Raw genomic sequence first — 22,236 nt, 5'->3', positions numbered from 1 at the left:
TGTGGTGAATAGGGCATGAATAAAGTGGATGCTTCCTGATGCCTGTCTCTGGATGAGTCTGATTCCGACATTCACCTAAACCTGGAACCCACCAGCTAAATGGGGGTTGAGGAGCCATGTGGCCTGGGATGGCAGAAAAAGATCCCTCCATCGTTCTCCATCCACCTCCATCCATTACCATCCAGATCCATCGTTGATTATTTAATGCTACAATGAACAATTTTGTAACTGTGAAAAATAGCTCTATGTATTATGAACAACCTTCAAAGCCAGGGTGTTTAAGTAAAGCATTTTTAAATAACAAATAAATATAATTTTAAATGTATTTTCAATGACATTTAAGAATGATTAGTTTTAGTGAAGGGGGTATTCTTTTTATGACTGAAACCCAACTACAAACATGTTTGTAATCATGGTGCTTAAAAAATATATTTTTTAAAAAGAGAATAATTAGTTTTGGGCTGTATTTAGGAATAACATCTCTAAAGAGTTAGGATGTGTATGTTTTCTGTAACAGAACTAAAACAGAATTATACAGTTATCCCTAATCACTGCTCCCCCTTTATGTTTCTCATCTTCTTCCTTCCCCCTTGATTTCTTCTCTTCTTTTTTCTTCTGCTTACTACAGTATAGAGCAAGTGTGATCTAGGAATCGTCCCCTTTATTGCAATACCTTTCCTGATTCAGTTATTCTATATACCACAAATAAATGATGGAGATCATCCTGTTTATTTTTATTTTTCTAGGTTACTTTACTCTATATTTTATCTTCCAATTCCAACTAAATTGCAGCAAATTGTATAATTTCACCATTCCTTGCAGCTGTATAGTATTCCAATATGTAGTTTTAAACATCACCTCTTCATCATTCATTTTTATGTCATTAGACACCCAGGCTTATTTCATATTATATCGTACTAAGTGCATAAATGAATACTGGTGTAAATGATTTTTTAATGAATATTTTAAGTCCTGGGGGAATGTTCCAAAATGGAATTGCTAGATTTATAAATAAATTCTAAGTTTACTGAGGACTCTCCATACTATTTTCCACAAGGATTAAATTAGACAACATTCCACAGCAGTGGATGAGTATGAGGTTTTATATATATTTTTAGCTAGCTGTTAGTTTTTATAATCTGTAAATCTAACAATTTCTGTGCCATTAAGATGTTATTTTAGTTATCATGAGGGTGAATATCTAATAGTTTCCTTTTCATAAAGGGTTCTTATATTTAAGATATCAAAACCAACCTTTTTAAGGGAGTCCCTTATAATCTATCTAGAATTGGTAGGCATTTTCAAGGGTAAAATTGTCATGCAAAATTGTTGCACAGATCCAGAGAGATTATACTGTAGAGGCAATGAGATTAGAAGAGATTTGGAGCTTGTTTTTTTGGGTGTTTGAGGGCCACACCTGGCAGTACTCAGGGGTTATTCCTGGCTCTGTGTTTAGAAAATGCTCCTGGCAGGCCCAAGGGACAATATGGGATGCCGGGGATAGAACCAGGATTGGTTCTGGGTCATCTACGTTCAAGGCAAATGCCATTCCGCTGTGCTATTGCTCTGGCTCCCAGGTTTGGAGCTCTTAATGCACCTAGCTGGAAAAGTGACTGGACCCAGTTATAGGTTTGAGGGGCATTTTCTGGATTTGAGAACCAGTTGGCATGGACTTACTTGCACCAGAGAACCCCGAGAGGTTTCAAGGGGAACAGGGTGGTAAGCTTATTTTGGTGGCATTAGAAGAGAATAAATATGTATTAAAACCCTATCTTAGTCTAAATTATCGATAATGCTATTTAGAGAGTATCTAGAGAAGAAAAAAAGACATAGAATGGACAGTCTTTGGGTTCATGACGACTTCAACATTTAATGGTTTAAAACTGTGTCTGACTTGAGAGATGTTAAAAGATGAGAAAAGTGGACATTGGGCCCAGAGAGATAGCACAGTGGCGTTTGCCTTGCAAGCAGCCAATCCAGGACCAAAGGTGGTTGGTTCAAATCCTGGTGTCCCATATGGTCCCCTGTGCCTGCCAGGAGCTATTTCTAAGCAGACAGACAGGAGTGACCCCTGAGCACTGTCAGGTGTGGCCCAAAAAAAAACCTAAAACAAAACAAAAAGTGGACATTAAAACCGAATTTAGGAGTGTAACATCACATTTATGTTAATTCACCTTTCTTCAAATCCCAAGAGCACAGAGTAGGTGGGACAAATGAACAATCATTTAAGCAGTGGTTTCATTAAAAAAAAAAAACACCTTAGTTTCGACACCTTGTATTTTTTATAAAGCACAATTTCAGGTATTCCCTTTGCTATCGATATCGATGCTATTATCCAAAGAAATGAGCATTTTTACTTTTTTGTACTAAAAGAAACACTACCTCTGTCTTTCAAGGCTATTTATTTATTATATAAGAGTCCTTAGAAGACAGAAAAAAAATGATATTTTGCTCCTGAAATGGGCAGAGATGTGAGATTCATGGAACATTTTCTCTCAACAAACATGTTTTCATGTATTGGAATATTTCTCAATTAGAATTATTAATGTCTGTTTAAAACAGCAAAGGGTCCTTTAAGGGTGTGCCAATGCCCAATTTTCCTGATACAAATCTTTTGTTTTTAAGATTGTCCCTTAAAAACAAGTGATCTTCAGAGTCAGAAATAATACAGTACACAATGCACTTGTCTTGCAATTGGCATACCTGGGTTAAATCCCAGCATACCATATGGTCCCAAGCCCCGAGGAGTGATCCCATGAGTAAGCCCATGAATACCTCTATATTTATTACCAAAATTTAAAATAAAAGATATGTCAGACATTTCAAATTTCTGGCAGAGTGGGCAAAATATAGCAATTCCTTTAGACATGTTGTAGCTAAGTTGGAGTAGTCAGCGAATGATCACTCCCTGATATGAGGCCTGTACAGCCTCTTTATCTTGACTTTATATATTTATATTCCCTGGCTAAGAAAAGTCAGCATGTCAATGTCTCAAGATGTTATTCAGAGGGAAGCAGGTTCTGTGAGGCTGACTGTGATTGCCACAGTTGGTTGTGAAGGCTGCACTGGTCTTTTTCGAAATGTGGAGATATTTCCTGTCATTCTTCTATTTACATGTTTGACTGAGACCCATACAGAAGCTCCTACTCCTGGCATTAGTAGGGTCCAGAAAAAGCTCATTCAAATCACTGTCATATAAAAAGAAGAAAGTTTGAGGTCCAAAGAATGACCATTCTGTCAAAACATTTGGAGAGGGCCTGGACTGGAGCTGGATATGAAAGTAAGACAAAACAGGATCACAACCAGGTTTCAGGCCTATAACTTGTGTGCAAAGGCAAAATCCAAGATGGAGACTTCCCTGTACTTGGGAGGTCTTCTAATGTTTTAGTAATATTGCAGAAATGACCAAATAATTAGAGCAAAACATCCTTAGTGGAGAGAAATCCTAAATGAAAGAAACCAGGAAAGTTATGTCCTACTCAAAAATAGTTCCAAAACTTTTTCAGGTTAAACTTTGCAACAGATGGGGCCATAAAATTGGACTTTAACGATGGGGAGGAGACCAGTTTAATGGTTTTCTGAGAAAACACTGATTAGAAATTAAGCAGGAGACAAGCATTGTAAATTTTTTTAATGAGATGAGAATTTGTATAGTATTGTCTTCAAAGAATGTTTTTAACAAATGGAAAGTTAACTTATTCCTTGAAGACTTTTGATACCCACGATACACACAGTGGGCTGCTTTTCTGAGGAAGGTGGTTGTGAGATGAGAATCTGGCAGAGGCAAGGACTGTTGTGCACAGGAAATGGCAGAGACACTTACGATGCATGAACAAGTGGAACATTTTCAAGGACTATAAAAGGATGGAGGTATATAATATGGCAAAACTTGATGATTGTGGGAGAAGAGAGCAAGGTGGTCTCAGAGAGCTAGTTCTGTTTTGTTGAGATAGTGATTCTTAGGCATAAGTAAAACTCTTGATTTGGTATATACCTGGTGATAGAAGAGAATTTTTTCACAACAAAATATTTTAATATGATTTTATGTTTTAAACATTGCTTCAGTCGCTGTATCTTAGAGACTAGTAGGTGAGTTATATAGCTGCACTAACAACTACCACGACAATGGTAGTGAGTGAGAGAAATAGAATGCCTTGTCTTGAATACAGGCAGGGGGTGGGGGAGGAGGGAAATGGGGGCACAGGGGTGAAAAGGAAGTTTTCTTTTTATATAACCAAAGCCCAACTATAAATATGTTTGTAATCATGATGCTTAAATAAGGATAGATTAAAAATAAAATAAATGAAAAATTTAAGTCAATTAGTCTAAAAAATAAATGGATGGCAGTAGTTTAGAGAACTTTAGGAATAATAAATTAAGTTTATGTAAATGCATGTTTTTTAAACATTTAGTCATTTAAATAAGGTGCCTATTATTTGTGGTAGAAAGGGAGAAAAAGAATTACAGATGAGTTCTGGGTTTGGCATTTGTAGTCTAGTGAGTGTGATAAAATAAAAGAAATAAAGAAGACTGAAGATGAAATTATTTTTGGTGAAATGTCTGTGAAATATCACTTATAGAAATAAAATGGAAAGTCAACTCTACTAGTATTGTCTACCTAGAAAAGAAAATCTTGCATGAAAAATAATACTTGATAATGTAATTATTGCATGTTTTTGTTGGATTACCTTGAGACACCTGTATTCTCTTTTGGAGATGGATGGATGGGCTAGTAGGCTTATGGCTGGATGACTAGATGGATATATATGTAGATAAATGAAAATGTACTAGGATTGAATGTTCATATTTGCTCCATCCATTTATAACATGTAGCTGTTTCCATAAACCACTAAAAGATGCTTTTCTCAGAAAACAATGATCTATTGGAACACAGAAATTATGACCCAGTAATCCTCCCTACTCTGAAGTCATAATAGTTTGTCATAAATATTAGGCAAATTTCTAACTATTCATTGAAGCAATCTCTTGTGTCATCGCAACTATGAAATGTGATTTAAGTTTATAAAAAATAACAGTGATTTTTTTTTTTTTACCAGACAGGAAGCACTACTTGCAGCGATCAGTGAAAAAGATGCAAACATTGCCTTGTTGGAATTGTCTGCCTCCAAAAAGAAAAAGACGCAGGATGAAGTTATGGCCCTCAAGCGGGAAAAAGATCGTCTAGTGCACCAGTTAAAGCAGCAGGTAGGGTCTCCTGCATGAAAGAGCTGGATTGGGGGCCTTGGGTTGCTTTCTCGGGGTTTAGCTACTCCTCATTTCTCCATGTCCATTCTGCGTGCTCAATCAGCTGAAGCCAGGTAGGAGTGGAATGGCCCCAGTTTTAACTGTAAAACCATTTTACTGCTTTTCTGTTATCTACGTGCATGTGCTTTGGCTTATGGGATTTGCATCCAGTGCTGTTTTCCTTTCTTTTCAATTAGCATCATCCCCCCCCCCAAAAAAAAATAGCTCTCAGCTCTCTTCCTTCCAGTGGACTTTGTATGACTGTTGAATCAATTCTAGAACTATGAATTAAAGTCTGGACACTTTCTTTCCTGTTGGAGCTGTTATCTTCTATCTGGCTTACATTATCCTCTTGTCTCTCCAACAAATACCAAAATTCACTTCGTTCATCTTTATATTTCTTTGTCTTCATATTTCCAACTTGATTCTTCTTGTGTCCTCCAGAATCTTTAAGTCAGAGTATTTCCCAGTGCCAACACTGCCGGGCTATTCTTGACCTTTCCAATCATTATGAATCCAACATTTTTAATCAGATGTTTATTCTCTTATCGTGGTTTTTCCTCCTTTATATTCTATTGACTTCTTGGAGGGACATACTGCTGATTTGTGGAGAAAGTCCTTTGCTTTCTGGATGGTTTTCTGGAGGTTATTTAAATTCACGTAATTGTGCCTCAAACAGATTGCAAATCATTCCTGAAATCTTCAGAGATTGTTTCTCCTTTTTCTATAACTTGGTGGCAATTGGAAACAAAAGGTCAACTTAGTCACTTGGAGCCTATCTTAGGAATCCTATTTAGAAGGCTTCAGTGCGCATTGGCCTTCCGTCCCATATGGCCTCTCCCACATCTAGGTTCACATGTGATTTTGAAGCTCTTAAATGCTACACTGAACCGTATGTCATGTGTCTGCATTGACTTCAGCCCCCATGATTGACTCTACTTGTGGGCGTGAGTTAAAGCAAAACACAAAGGGTAAAGCACGTCCCTTTGCCCCTTTATAATTGGGGACCCCGTTTTCTTCTTCCAGAAGAAAAAGACATTCTTAAGCCCTAAATCAGAGTCCATTTCTTATTAGGCTGGCTGTGTGTGTGAGAGAAAAATGGAGAGAGAGAGAGAGAGAGAGAGAGAGAGAGAGAGATGGAGACAGAGAGCAAGAAGTAGTGAGAGAGGAGAGAAAGCAAGAGAGTGAGAGACAGAGAAGTAGAAAGAAAGGGAGAGTAAGGCCACTGTCATGTGCCTGGGTGCACCCTCCTGCAAAAGGAAGGTCCTAGTCACTGCGAGACATTGGGGTCATTCCACAGAGCAGCATGCCTCGCTATCGCTGATCCTGAATCCCCAGGGACTGCTTTACTCTGATCTCTTTGGAGCTGTGCATCTTCTTCACCTTGGGTTTTTCTACCCATGTTGATTATGGAAAGTCAAAACTAGCTTCCTCTGCTTCCTCCTACTTCCTTCCCCACGTATCCTGCACCCTCTCCTCCTGCACCTAACCATTGTAGCTTTCTCCCACAGGTTTATAGGCCTAGGAAACAGCCCCTGAGCTCGAATATACCATGCACATGTGATGCTGGCTACAGCCCAGATATTACGGCCAAGTACCACGAGTCCAGCTACGATGCATACATGATCCAAAGGCCTCAGGTCAGTCAGTTGCTAAGGAGACACTCGCCCCTGATTTGGGGGGTGGGTGTGCAGAAGAGTTTTGGCCTATCTTGACCGCCACTTCTTTAGAGAATTTCTAGTTCTTGGTAACCATCGAGTTTGAGATCATAGATGATTTCGCTTCACTTTTTGTGTGTTTGCTGATTCCAGACTTGGTGGCCACCATCTAAGATCTTAAATGACCTGGGATTGCTTCCCATTAGAGATTGCCGCTTGAGGCCTTTCTCTCCAGCATAATAGCTTATATTTCTGTCTGTCTCTTAGGTACTTTGCCCCATATATGTCCCTCTATTTTTTCCCCAGCTAGGAATGTCTTTAAGGCTGCTTTTCCTCCCCCCTCCCCAGCATCATGAAAATGCACTCTTGGATTCCAGGAAGGTTTGAGTGTAGCCCTTCAATTTACTCCTGGGAAACTGCACAAAGCCTTCATTATTCATGACAGGCCTGGTTTTGGGTATCATGGGGCACATTTGGGAAACTCCAGCCATGCTGAGTTAGGCTCCTGCCTGGGCTAAAGCAAGGTTTGAAGGGCTGTTGTGGAAACAAGAAGCCATAGAGGAGGAGGATGGGCTCTTCAGTAATTTAAGCTTGAAATTTTTCCCCAAATCCTACTGGCCACAGATGACAGAAATGCACATGTTTATGTAGCTTTGTTGCAAATAATAAAAATCTGAAGGAGAATGATTAATTTGCTTATAAAATCACCCCTTTTATTTACTCCTGACTACTTACTCTATGACAAAACGAGTATTCATGTCCGTCAAGAATTCTGTCTTAGATTCTCATAGCCACTGTGGTTGGATGCCAGAATTACCCATCCCATTTGCTTAAGAGTCATAGCTGGGATTTGGGGTTATTGAATAAGAAGTCCAAGACATTGCTAATAATTGCTAGAGGGCTCAATCTTTGGATTTGTCTGCCTGCGTCCAAACATAATCCACATTCAGGAGAATTCAGCTCTCTGAGGTATGTTCCAAAAGGTGGGAATTTCTCTTAGTATTGTAAATCTTGAAGAAGTTGGGACAAAATCATTTATGAATGATATTCAGACATTCACAAAGCATGAGCGCTGCCTGGAGCTCTTTGGCTTAGGCTATTTGATCACATTAATAACCACTAATACTTTTGACCTCTTACCTTGTGCCGGGTATGAGTTTAAGGGCCATTTATGCATTGATTCGTCAACTCCCATTGAAAAATGGAGAATTGATACTTCTTTGAAGGAGAAACCCTGAGGTTTGGGTGCTTTATAATCAGACATCCCATGTCACCTGCTACCAAAAGAGGTCATTTACCACATAAATGAAATTTAGCTGATTCCTTCGGTAGTAGACTCCTTGGGATGAATCTTTTTTTTTTAGCATTTATTAACGAAGTGATACAAGGCAAAGAGCAAAAGTTCTGGAACCTCAATGATCATATCTGTAAATTGGAATAATTAGTTAATATGAAGGATAGTGGTGAATTATAAAGTATATGAAGTATTTTGTTTATTCTATTTTTTGCTTCTTTGGGGCCACACCCAGTGATGCTCAGGGGTTACTCCTGCTATGTGCTCAGAAATCACTCCTGATTTGGGGGACCATAAGGGATGCCGGGGGATCAAACCATGGTCCAATACCCTTCCACGTGTGTAGCCCCTATATAAAATATTTTTAACATAGCTGATACATAAATGTGTATACTACTGTTCTTACTCCTACAATTATTACTACATTACTAGCATTATTGTTTCTGCTATTACTACAAATGTTACTGCTACTAACGGATTCTATCCCTTTCAACCTCAGGTGTAAATTTTTATTTTATTCATCCTGTTCCCCCACACTTTAGAGTCATCAATCATTGCAAACACTCTTGAACTCTGGGAGAGGAAGAGTAGATAAATGTTAAGGACTTCTACCTACACTCTCCTGAAGCTCAAGCACTTGAAAAGCAGAGAACACACAGGTCAGAACCTCTGTCCAGCTTCCTGCACTGTTGAGGTTCACAGTGCTTATTAAATTTGCTGGCTTTGTATAAGAATCAAGTAGATGTCAATCAAATGAGTTACTCTGGAGAGTATGTTCCAGAATTCAGTTGTTATCACTTTGTGATTGACCAAGAGGATTGTATACTCCTTCAGGAACAGAATAGTGGAATGAAAAATCCTCGGGATCTTCAAGGATGCTAAATCCAACTTGCTAATAAAAGGCTATATCTTCAACTCTTTTCATTTGATATGGAAAGTCTCTCCACTGTGCATATAGTTTTTAATTACTGATAAGAATTAGTCCCCACACCCCAGTTATCAAAAATAATGGTACATTGACAATGATGTAGTAGAAAATTGAGAAATATTTATATGCATGAATGCATGGGTCCGACATGCCAATTTTTGCGAAGTGCTACATGCATATACCATATTTTTTATTCTATAAGACGCACCTGTCCATATGACACACATAATTTTTAAATGCTCCTCTCCCCTGCACTCAGGCTTCAGGTCAAGGAGGCATTTGCTCTACAAGATGCACTTTTTTGGGGGCGAAAGGTGTGTGTCCTATGGTATGAAAAATAAAGTAAATAAAGTACATTTATAGCCGTTACCTCACTTTTTTTAAACAAAACAATAATTGCAAACTTACTAAGTGCCAGGCTTGCACCCAGATAATTAGGAGTCACAAAGATGTATTTTATCTAATGTAGTGAAAAAATTATCCCATATTTCACTTGATTTATTTCAGCTCTTAAAAAATGCCAGATGACTTGATTATCATAATACTACTCATTCTGGCCATATAGAACTGCAGCCATGTTCTATAAGAGTGCTGAAACTTGGCTTATACCTAAATTTGCCTTCCTAAAACAACATTGAGGGTCATGGCTTCAGTCTACATTTCAAGGATATCATCAGATATGCTCGGTTTCAATGGGCCAACCTGCATTTGTCAACCTGTCTAGAAACATGAAGATGAGAGGGTTGGGTAGTTTGGTAATATTGAGCACAACAGTAACATTCAACTCTGTAAATGTGTTGAATGTCCTTTTGGTGTCAGAATTTTAAGCATTTTGAGATTAAATCCATGACCAAATTAGATAAATATTCCTTCTTTTTAAAGTTTATTTTGAAGAGAGGCATGGAGGCAAAGAGAACCAATAACCCATGAACATAATAAATAAGTAAATTATGGTTTGAAAATATAGACCAGGAGGTAACAAGGTGAGTTTCCAGGAAGTGTGGTAATAGAGAGGTTGGACTCTGTAAGACTGTTTTGCAGGATCTGCTAAGAGTAGTCTTTCCTGGATCATAAATACTGTTTTGAAAGCAGAATATACATGCCTTATAGCATGAATACAGGGAAGGCTTCTCTGGGTATGGCTGAAAGGAATTTGTTCATGATCAGTTGACTGAACCCATTTTCCCAATCCTCTGGTTCTAGTCTCAAAAGAATCACATTGCTTATACTGACTTTTTTTATTTTAAAGAAATATTGCCACTTCTAGGTAGTGCTAAGAGAAGAAATGCCAGAACTTGTTTGTCACAGCTGATGATATTTTTAAGATAAATAGATAAAACTAGGTCCTTTGAAAAAAAAATGACCTTCTTTATTGTTGACGTTTAGAAGCACATTCCATTAGAGTTAAGCCTTTTCTATTTTTTTTAAGTTAGGCAAGGAGTAAATTGTCTGATAAAATGAGTATTCAACTTATCAGAGTGATGTTGTGTCCTGGAGAAATCTAGCCAGTCTAAAGGCCAGGCTAAAGATTCTGGCTTCAGTAAAAGATATTTTTTTAAATAATTATTTTATTTGGGGCTGGAGCTATAGCACAGCAGTAGGCATTTTCCTTGCACACAACCAGGATGGACCTGGTTTGATCCTCCAGGGTCCCACATGGTCCCTGAGCCAGAAGTGATTTCTGAGTGTGTAGCCAGGAGTAATCCCTGAGCATCACCAGGAGTGGCCCAAAAATCAAAACAAAAAAAAATTTATTTATTTAAGCACCATGGTTACAAAATTGTTCATGATTGCATTTGACTCATACAGTGTCCGACACTCTTCACTAGTACACATTTCCCACCACCAATATCCCTAGATTCCCTCATCCTTCCTATAACCCCCCTGCCTGACTCTGGGTAGACTCTCTCTCTCTTCCTCTCTCCCCCTCTTTCTCTCTATCTCTCTCACTCTCCACTTTTTCTGCTCCTCTCCTTTTTGACACTGTGATTTGCACTATTGTTATTGAAAGGGGAGTATGCATATTTCATTGTCCACTTTTGGCGCCCAGTTCTTGGCCAGAGTGATCAGTTTAAACCATCATTGTCATAGTGGATCCTTCTCTAACTGCACTCCTGCTCCTTGTCACATGCTTTCTGCCATGGACTGGTCCTTCTGGCCCTCCTTTCAGTTGTCTCTGGATTTTATTACCTTACTACCTTCATTTTTATTTATATTTAAATTTTAATCTTTTTACTTTTTTAATATTTTAATGTATTTTTAAGATAGATCTTAGGCTACAATCATGAACTTCCAGTCATCATTCTATACCCTCGCTGGTTGTATAATACACATTAAAAGTATTTTGGGTTTTGTCCATGAAATTCTCATAGCCAGAAACTTTTCCTCACCTACCTGAGAACTATTTATTTAAACAATCTCAGTTGCACATTACTTTTCTGGAGCAGCTTCTAGGAGATTTCTCAATTGACTCACACACCAATTTGACACATTGGCTGTCGTGTATTTTATTGTAATAATAGTTTCTCATTTATTTTCATTTATTTTTGATAATTTGCCTAATACCTATCTGGTCTACTAATTAATAAGAATTTATGAGTTCCATGAAGACTGAAAAAATTTCTCATGGTTTTTTATTTTTGACAATTTATCTGTGGGCCTTGTACAGTGCTAACTTACGATAGGCATTTGGCAATTATTTTTTAAGCATATAAATGGATAAGTGACTAAATTAGCAGCATATCTTATTAAAAATAAAATAATAAATTAATTATGAGTTTAGACTAGATTTAGTTTTGTAATTCTTATTATCCAGGAACACACCAATTGCTGATAGAAGTTAATAGGAGACAAGAACTATTCATTCAATGATGCACACACTATGGTTCTATGTTCTTTACTGCCAGGATGAAAAACATTTTATATAGCTATCATGAACCCGAATTGTGTGTTGCAGTGGCTATTTTGAATCTTTCTTCCCAATCATTTTACCATATTGTTTTATTTAAACACCCTCCAATTTATGGAGTCCTTTTCAAATAAAATACCACTGGGTTTCAGGTGTGGCATAGGTTACTTATTATTTTAAATTGAACCTTTCCACTTTAGCCCTTAAAATTTCTGAGTGTCTCATAAATCAACTTATGTAGAAAAACCAAAACTTCTGTTAAATACTTGTCAAGAATCCTGGCGAAGGTGATATGAAGTGAGTTCATAAACTCCAATGAGGCTTCACAACAAAAGAATCTTTATGACACTTTTTGGGTGTTGACATTTGGCTGATTCAAGACTGAGCATGATATAAAGGCAAGATAGGAGTACAAATTCAATTTCTGCTAATGTCGCATAAAAAGAAAAAGGATTCATCATAGTTTGGTAGTAGACATATACATTTAAATTCCATTTCTTCACAAGTATACACCTGACAATTTTTACTGTACTTCTTTTATTTCTCTAATGTTGTTTCTAGAGTGAGCAAAGTGGTGAATCATTTCTTCCCGTTGGGTGTGGGTTAACTGTTTCAATGCTCTGGTATCCTCTCAACAGAGTTCCTTAAAATAGTATGAAAAAGTGTAGTCTTTCTTTCTTTAGGTATTGGGTCCAATGCTCCCTACTCTTGCCTTCATCCTTGGAGAAAGAACTAACATCAAAACAATTAATTCTGAAATTGTTGGATTTTTCTGCTGCTAAAGAGTTTTTGAAGAAAGTTTACACCAAATCTTACCCTTATTCCCAAAAGTTCCTCTCTGTGCTGAAGTAGTGATATGCACATCCTTGATGAAAATGCCTCTTTAAATGAGGGCCAGGCACTATTGTTTAGTTAAAATGAGAACCAGCTTCTTTCTCAGAACTAGTTAGAATACTTTTGTGATCAGAGATTAATTGTACTTTATTTTTTCTAATTCTCTATTCTACCAATTTTAGGCATTACTTTTGGCTACCAGGAAATAGGTAGGTAATAAAATAAAATGTTGGGCCTGGAGAGATAGCACAGCGGTGTTTGCCTTGCAAGCAGCCGATCCAGGACCAAAGGTGGTTGGTTCGAATCCCGGTGTCCCATATGGTTCCCTGTGCCTGCCAGGAGCTATTTCTGAGCAGACAGCCAGGAGTAACCCCTGAGCACCACCGGGTGTGGCCGAAAAACCAAAAAAAAAAAAAAAAAAAGAAAATGTTAAAAGTGTACTGTTTTGTGTCATGGCCCTCAAAATTTGTGGAGAAAAGAAGTCCTTTGCGCACATCAACATTCTAGAGAAAAATCCAAGTCCATACCGCGTAATTTATTTGAGTACAAACTCGACCTTCCCTATGTTGTCCACAAGATCATGAGAAGGTCTCTAAGACTTAGCCAAAAGGTACCCAAGAATATGTTTAGGAAAGCAGATTCAAGGACTGAAAAGACTAGTCAAACTTCCATTTCAGCTGAGATGAAAACATTATGCCTGCATAAGTAAGAAGCACCTGTGTGGGAGGGATACCCAGGAATATGTTTTCCCCTCCAACTGAGGCCACACAAAGTTGTACACTTCCATTGCATTGTATGCAGATGACTTTTAATTATTCTTTATGGTTCAGGAGGTGAACACAATTAGGCAGTGGTGAAGGAACTCTAGTAGGGTTCCCATAGCATCCTGTTGTGGTTGGATGAGCTCCAGCAAAGCTTGATTTGGTCCCAACATTCTAATGCATCACAGACTTGCCCCAGATCAAATAGCTCAATTGCAAACGCATTGGTTTGAACTGCAGGCTCACTTTGGGCTAATCTGCTCATGTCCCACTGGTAGAATCTAGCCACATCTCTATTTATCATTGTCGTTAGTGAAAAGTGTCTTTATTCTATTTTCTAGAGAAGTCTTTAAAAAAAATACGAAAACACTGAAGTTCCTTCTCAGCAGGCTGATGTTATCACATTTCTTGGAGGTAAAAACTGAAATGTTTGGTGTTTTGAAAACTCTACATACTTGATGCGCCTCTTAAGTCTTCAACTAATTGGACAAAACACTGATGTGCTCTTAACCATTACTCTGGTAGTGGTACTTCAACTCTAATACCTAGGGAATCCCTTACATTTACTAGTTGCCACACAAAGAGTGTAAAGTCAAGTATCTTCTCTGTGGGCCGTGCTTCTAGAATGCTATTAGAAGTGTACTTTTCTACAGCATCAAGCTGACTCTGATATGACACTCTCTGAAATGTTAAAGAGAAACATTTTTAAAATTTCTCTAGTTCCCATCTCCAAACACCTTTTGGGGGCATATACTGTTCTTGGACTGTTGAAAAAAGTATAGACTATTTTCCTGATGTTTTGGTTTTTATTATCTTTAAGAAAGATACTACTAGTTCATAATACAAATGTCTTTATTTGGTGGATGGCAGGGGCACAGAGGAAGCCAACGTTAAAATATCTAGTCAATATTACGAAAATTCAAACATCTTTGTAGAGGCCAGGTAATGTGTCCTCTGAAAATAGATAACTCTATTAATTTTGGATTATCAACCCAAATACCTATCTTTTATTATAAATGCTTACACACCCACACAACTTTGTTTTAAGTTTTCAATCTAGTATAAGTATTGTTAATTTTAGAAAAACTTCACTCTTTTCTAGTTAAGTATACCATTTTTTAAAAAATGGGAAAAGGGAACTGTTATTGCCTAGTCCACTTTTGAGAAATATACAAATGGATGATTATTTTTTTGGCTTTTAAGTTTCAGAATTTTCTTGCTTGGCTTCAGTAATTGAAGTACCTACAATACCTAGAAGTTGACCAGAACAACATGCTGGACCACATATGACCAAAATAAAGTTTTGCACACATATCAAGAGGATAATATCTCCCTTTTTCTCTCTTTCTTTTCTCTCCTATTCAAATTTCACATCTGTGCTTTATTTTTAAACATTTATTCTTTAAGTGATAACGCATGTTTTACCAAGCCTCTTATTGGATTAGACATGTTTGAAATCTGCTCCTCTTTAACCTGTTCATTACTGCTTCTAAGAACATTCAGGTTCGTTGTTAAATTAGCACAGAGTGTCTAGAAGAGAAAAATCCAGAGAGGGTCATCAGAAAGGGCACCTCTAATAGGAAGGCTCTACTCTAGCTTTAGGAAGGTTAAGTGGGTCTTAGACTGGCACTGCTTCCAGAGAACATAAGGATGGAATTTTCTTGCTCTTCATGATAGTTTTATTAATCATATCTTAGAGTGGAAAATGGTAACAATATCTGAACTCTTATTTTAGACCATCACTAGATTAGGAATTGTTTTTAAAAAGTTTCTTTTTTACTCTAGAGAAACCAGTGTTCTTTTTAGAACATATCTCTCTCAGTGTCTCTGACTCTGTCTGTCCTCCTCTTTCTTCTCATCTCTCTCAATTTCCTTTAACAAATACAATTTTGTTTCAGTGAAAAAAATAAAGCTGTCTTTTACTTTGGAATTTTGGGCCACATTTGGTAATGCTTGGGGATTACTCCTGACTCTGTATTCAGGAGTCACCCCCAATAGATTATTGGCATCTAACCTGGGTTGGAATCATGTAAGGCAAATTCCCTATTCACTGTGCCATCTCTTCTGCTCCTAATTTTTTTTTAAAAAGAAACAAAGGGAAGATTTAATTTAATCTCACAAAATAACTTTTTAAACTCATTGATTGTTACTATTGAGGAAAGAAAGAAAGAAAGAAAGAAAGGAAGGAAGGAAGGAAGGAAGGAAGGAAGGAAGGAAGGAAGGAAGGAAGGAAGGAAGGAAGGAAGGAAGGAAGGAAGGAAGGAAGGAAGGAAGGAAGGAAGGAAGGAAGGAAGGAAGGAAAGAAAGAAAGAAAGAAAGAAAGAAAGAAAGAAAGAAAGAAAGAAAGAAAGAAAGAAAGAAAGAAAGAAAGAAAGAAAGAAAGAAAGAAAGAAAGAAAGAAAGAAAGAAAGAAAGAAAAAGAAAGAAAAGAACATGTCTATGAACTGGACGTAGATACCCTAGTTGGGGAGGGCCTTTATTTCATAAATATTTTATGCCCTCCCCAGAAAATGCCCACAAGTTGGTACCATATGATTTGTTATTTAGGTCCTGCCCCCATGAGTTCTGGGGCTGAAAGAAGGCTTTATTCTGTGACCCTGACCACCAACCAGCCCCTCCTGCTGCCTCAGCTCACCCCCTCCTGACCGTGGGTCACATATACAGACTTGAGGAAGGTTACTTATCTCTTCCTGCATCACTAGATGTCACCTGCTGCCACATGGAGAGGGGACAGTGGACTTGATCAAGTGGGTTGCCTTTTCTGTTCTCCCATAAGAAATCTTGTCACTTGCCTCTGGTTGTCTTTGTTTCGTTCTCTTCATTCTTGGGAGAACTCCTCCAAGGACTTTTCCCCTTTAGCATTCCCATTCCTCCTTCATCACTGACCATACAAAACAGGCTTCTCCTGGTCTGTCCCTCTCCCTCTTTTCCTTCCTCTCATCATATAATTAAAAAGTCCTTTTAGGCTGTCTTCACCTTATCATTTCAAATGAATTGAAAAAAGATCCGACTTCCTGCCCTGTGTCTTCCTGATGCTGGATTCTTAAATGAAAGAAACGTTCTTTCCCTCTCTTTTAGCTTCATACTGACCCTTGAACAACTGTGTTAAAAAACAATCTTATTTTGTCACTAGCTCCCCATTATTGTATAAACCCTCAAAGTTTGTCCTTTAATAATAAGTTTTTGTTGCCTTTTCAAGTAATTATTGAACCCCAAAACAGCATTTTCCAAAAAAAATTTCCATGATTACAGAAAGAAAATGATCAAACCCGAAATTAATCTTTTCCTAGAGTTTATCATTGTTGTCACCCAAGTTTGTTTTTAACAAGGGTGTCCCTTTATAGTTTCAGTTTCTGCAACAATTTAATGTTAACCTTAAAACTTCCAGAAACGTTTGTTTTTTTAAACAGTTTAACTTAATCTATATTGATACAAAATAATGAAGATTCACTACTCTAAACACCTTATCTATATAAATGAAACTTTTCCATGTTAAAGAGAACTGCATACATTTTTATTATAAAAGTAATAGAATAGCATTATAGAAACTTAGGAAAATGTGAATAAAAAATTATAATCAGCCACAGTCTTTCTATTCAGAAGTAACTGTCATTAAGATTTATAGTTTCCTACATTCCATTTGTCTACATGCATATCTGAACAAAGACATGACATACTACATAATAAAGTTTTCCTACCCTTATAAACATTTAGTATTATGTGTGTTTGCCCATGCCCTTACAAGGCTTCAGAAACATCTATCTTGATTGCATTATTTCTATCATTGTCATATTTAATCTTACATTTCTCATATATCTGAGTTCAATTTTAGCTTTATGATCACACATGATGTACACGGAGTCTAGAAAACTTTTTTAATTGCTCTCTTTAGGATGAATATTTCAAATTCAAAAATTTTGTGGGGAGTGTTTTTAATAAGTTTAGATAATTAAGACGCAGTCCTGTTTTACAAAGTGCTTGCCCTATGTTTACGTCTACAGAAATGCAACTACTACTATTTGTGTTCAATTGGTCAGGCTACTCTTGATAGCATGCCATCCACAGATATAGGGCCAATGGAGGTGATGTGAAAAGCCAAATCAACTAAGAAAAAAAGTCCCCCAATTTTTTTTAAACTTTTTTTCTGAAGTATGCATTGCAAGAATTGGGCAGATCATTGAGCCTATATAAGATGTATCGGATATTATTCTGGACACTTGATGTTACTATAGTGAACCGAATGCAAAAATCTTTGCCTGAATGTAATTTGAAGAAAGAGAAGAAGATAAGTATTAGCATGATAGGACAAATCATAAGGTACTTGCTTTGCACATAGCTGACCTGGGATTGATTTCCAGCACCCATCTGGTCCCCTGAGCACTGCCAGGTGTGGTCCCTAAACACAGAGCCAAAAATAAGCCCTGAATATCATGATGTGTGAAACCAGAAAAAAAAAATTAAGATATCACTTGTAAGTTGTGTGACAATAAGTACAGCAGGGGACAATGAAGAGATGAGATTCTATGGGGTTGGACGATTTCATTTTTACTTGAGTTTTCCCAGGATGCCTCACCAAGAAGAGGTCATGTGATCAAAGATTTGCAAGGAGTTGAACCTTGTGGGACACCATCCAGGGCCCTAATACTCTTGGGGACAAAGAGCAGTCAGAATTAAAATCAGATCTTGTCTGTCCTTGTCCCAAGTGCAGTTGCTAAATTGACAAGGTGGGGGAGCCAGAACCCCACAACATTGGTGTTTAGAGGAGTTTATTTTTTTTTAAATATACACACAATAACCTAACCCTCATTTTCTTATCTCTGCCCTGATAGCACTATTGTGAAACATCCCATTTGGACACAGCCAACGTATCTTTATTCAGATAATCTTTGATATAGTCCTGGGATGGCATTGTGCCAAGAGGTGACAAGTTCAGAGTAGACAGAGTGACAGTAATCTTAGAAAACAATGAAAATTGACTAAGAATTGCAACTCAAAAAGTGTCAATGTGGGGCAGTTCTTGCGCTCCAGAAAGCTCTGTTGAGTTGATCATCTCCAAACTGGTTTATCTCCTTTCTTGTGACAGAGCACTTCTAGAATTACAGACAAAATTAAAAATCTACTAACTAGACAGATACTGCTGTATCAGGCTTCCCTGAGACTGCCAAACCCTTTTGGGTGAGAGGGTAGGATGTAGAAGTATGGATTAAAAGGCTGCAGAGTTTTTACTATCTGTTTTCTTATATTTTAAGCCTCAAGTGCTCTCAGATATAACTGATGCCAGCTGTCACTTTGAAAGTATGACACTAGTTATCTAGGAAAATCCCAGGGAAAAAATTCTGGCCAGGAAAAATATTGATTGCAAGAGCTAAGTAAGGCCTTGCACACAACTGATCCCAGTTGGATCCCTATTTCTTTATATTGTCTCCTGAGCGTTTCCTGGTAAGATCCCTGAATAAAGAACCAAGAATAAGCCCTCAGCACTGCTGTGTGTGGCCCCCCAGAAACAGACAAACAAGTATGTATAAGCAAAACAAGGCAGCCTATCTCCTCCCCTGCCAGGAGAGTCCTGGTAAGTAATAAAGTGCACAGCCGGAGAATAAACTGAGCATAAAAGTTCTGGCCCAGTTGTGTTATCAATGCATCAACTTTCAATCTTCATTTTCTTCATCCTTCAAATAAAGGGAGTTAACTAACAGGTCACAAGCTTCTTGTGCATTGATAGTTTGGAACCATTTCCAGCATTTTCTCAAACACAGTACCTTGGTCTGCATGATGGAATTTAAGGATACATAAGTCAATAATTCCCTTCTTGGAACTTGCTAAATAACTCTGGACAAGTATCTTTCAGTAAGGTGTTCACAGTTAACATGTCTCGAAACTTAATTTATAGGTACAGTCTTGTGCCTGGGCTGTCTGATTAATTAGCAGGAAAATCTCAAATAAGTAGTACTTTTTTTTAATCCCACATTCAGGGGAGGACAGCAAGTGTAACAGTTGGTGAGTGATGGAGGCAGGATGCTCTGAGTGAACCTGATACTTGCAGCCCCTTCTTTTTTGTCCACTGCAATATGATCACCTTTTCTTGTTACGAGCAAACTATTGATATTTTCAGATTTTAGACACACCCTGGGAAGGAAAACTCTAAAGTATGCTCATTTGGGCTTGTGCAATTCTGACTCATCGACAGTGACCAGCTCCGAGATGATAAGCAGGTCAACTTTTATCTTCCTGTAAAGTTGGTATGTTTCCTCGAATTCATAGAGGCGTCTTGTCATGAAGCACTTTCCCTGAGGCAAATTCTTTAAGAAATGTGAGGGCCAGACAAAGGTGGAGGAGGCCAGTCTCATCTCTGTGAGTACAGGAGAGGCCTATTTTATTCTAGTCCACAATATAGCTTTGTGTCTCTAAGGATGATGGTCCCAAACTCTCTGTGTTGAGTTTCCATTGACATAAACTTTATGCTCTTCAACTTGATGCCCTGACCAAAGAAGAAAGACCTGGAGTGGCAGTGTTCAGAGTCACACCCAACTTCTGTTTTTTTCTGGGAAGCAAACCCCAATTTTTTCTTCAAGAAAAATAAAGTGTGCTGAAGGTACAAATACTATCTTAAAAGAACCCAGTTCAGTGTGGGTCCAAATATTTTTCTACAAAGAGAAGTGTCTAGACCAAGGTGCCAGAGTTTTGCTTGTACAAGCTCCTGGGGGTTCTGTGGCGACTTTCTGAGGCTTCTTCCAGATAGAATCTCTGTGTTTTGAACATTTAAATGATGCAATCCCTGGCGAGAAGGGAAACACAGCACTGATATTTGGGAGGAGGAAGAGCTATGCCCAGGGGATTATTTTGTATGAACCAAAGACACTTAGTGCTGCCTATTTATCTTAATAAAGATACGATGAGCAAATGTCCCAGTTGTGTCCTTGTGCTTTTGGCAAGTATGGACGAGAAATCGAATGGAGTATACCCAACAGGAGTTGGAGAAACCAAAGTTCAGGGCTCTGAATCATCCTCACTCCAAATATGTCATTTAGGATTGTTTCCAAATTTTGCCAAGTTTGCAGGTGGACACTTAGTTTGGGCAAGAAGTTGAGCCTGTGCCAGCACCAGCTTTTCTGCTTTCAGAACAAATATCTTGGACGAGAGAGGAGGTTGTCTGGCATCTTCCATGTATAATGTTGTATTGAAGTTCAGCATCATGTGCTTTTATTATTTCTGTGTAAAGAAAACTTTTGTCACATGGAGAGTCCTCCTGCTTGTCCTATACACGACTTAGATTCTCAGAGGACACTGTGGGACATCGTCCTATGTCAGGGCTGGAATGAGACCATGCTGAAACTAGGACTTAGAAGTTGGGAAATAAATTATTTCAAGGTCTTGTTCCATGTAGTAACATTTACTAATCCTTATTAAATATGGATAAATTCTCGTGGCTTAATTTGGCATGTTAAGCCAGGTCTTCAGATGGCCTTTGGGGACTAGAGAGGAAATGCTACAACTTTACTATAATTTTTCTTTTGTTTCTTTAGGATGGGACATGTTTTTTATTGCTAGATGCTGGAAGTTTCAGGGAACTGTAGCCAACTGTTGCTCATCCCCACAGGAAGAAAGTATCAGTTTTTCATTGAGAACTTACTCCTTGAAAAACAGACCAGAATATTGAATATTTCAAGTATTTTCCCACTTGAAAAATATCTTGTTCCACAAGCACAAGAGAACTGAGAAAAGAGAAAACTGTTTTCTCTATGAGGAAAATTATAAAGTGACAAGTGATACTGTAGTTTACTAAGTACAGTGAGCAAAAAAAAAGGATCGATGAGGTTGCAGATCCAGCTGCAAGAATTCACAAAGCTTCTTCCTCACACATGGTCCCTGATTTCTCCAAAGTAGAAGGAGCTCTGTGTTGGCTACAAGTCAGGCATCCACATTCCTTTCTCAGATCACCCACATATATGTGACCTTGGGCATAACTGACATTTTACTTCCACTTCTGGAATTTACCCCCACCCAAATAATAGATAATATTAGATAATTGAGTCTCCTCTCTTGCTGCTAAACAATTGTGGTTTAGAGACCATTTTTAAAAAATATTTTAAGTCACTTGGGTGGAAAGTTCTGATTCCTTTTTCTTTTATTCTTTTATTAACATCTTACTTAGTGAATGTCTAGGTATAAATGCTCAAAATCAATTTTAGGGAACTCCAATTTTGCCAAGTTTGATGCAGTTCAGGAATTAGGGAATCAGTTGGTAATATAATTTGCCAAAATATGTGAGGATCTCTTTAGTCAATTCATAATAAGTTGGTTTGTTGTTAACAAATCTATTATGCAAGCTTTGAGAATCTGAATCCTCTTGGGCAAATCGACCACAAAATTCACAAAAGTAGAACTGGCAATTATTCATCTCTAGGGTGGTTTTTTAGAAAAGTGATTCTCCTCTGAAAATCAGAAAAGACTTATTCTTTCCTTTTAGCCACACCCCATCGTTAGCTCCTGTGCAAGACAAGTCCAAAATTATCCCCACCTCTCCTTATGAAATTCTGTTGAAAAACATTAGTCCCTCTTCACTGTGCACAAAAGCCAAATTACTTTTGGAATGTTCTGTGGAACTCTGG

General features: G+C 37.8%; 1 protein-coding gene across 3 annotated transcripts in view; it reads left to right on the top strand.

Moving 5' to 3' along the window:
* The window catches only part of ERC2 (ELKS/RAB6-interacting/CAST family member 2), a 1,176,444-nt gene that overhangs the window by 902,663 nt on the left and 251,545 nt on the right, over positions 1 to 22,236 (top strand). For 2 of the 3 annotated variants that reach the window (XR_007497513.1, XM_049776157.1), the window contains exons 15-16: positions 5,058 to 5,205; positions 6,756 to 6,884. Coding sequence is in view for 1 of the 3 variants with exons in the window: in XM_049776157.1 (XP_049632114.1) it covers positions 5,058 to 5,205; positions 6,756 to 6,884 (277 nt within the window). In the remaining 2 variants the exon portion in view is untranslated. The remainder of the gene's footprint in view (positions 1 to 5,057; positions 5,206 to 6,755; positions 6,885 to 22,236) is intronic. The other variant, XR_007497514.1, reaches the window with a different exon arrangement.

Source organism: Suncus etruscus, chromosome 7, assembly GCF_024139225.1.
Source record: "Suncus etruscus isolate mSunEtr1 chromosome 7, mSunEtr1.pri.cur, whole genome shotgun sequence".
Lineage (NCBI taxonomy): Eukaryota > Metazoa > Chordata > Mammalia > Eulipotyphla > Soricidae > Suncus > Suncus etruscus.
Note: the sequence above shows the minus strand (reverse complement) of the source record. Positions and strands in the feature narration are given on the sequence as shown.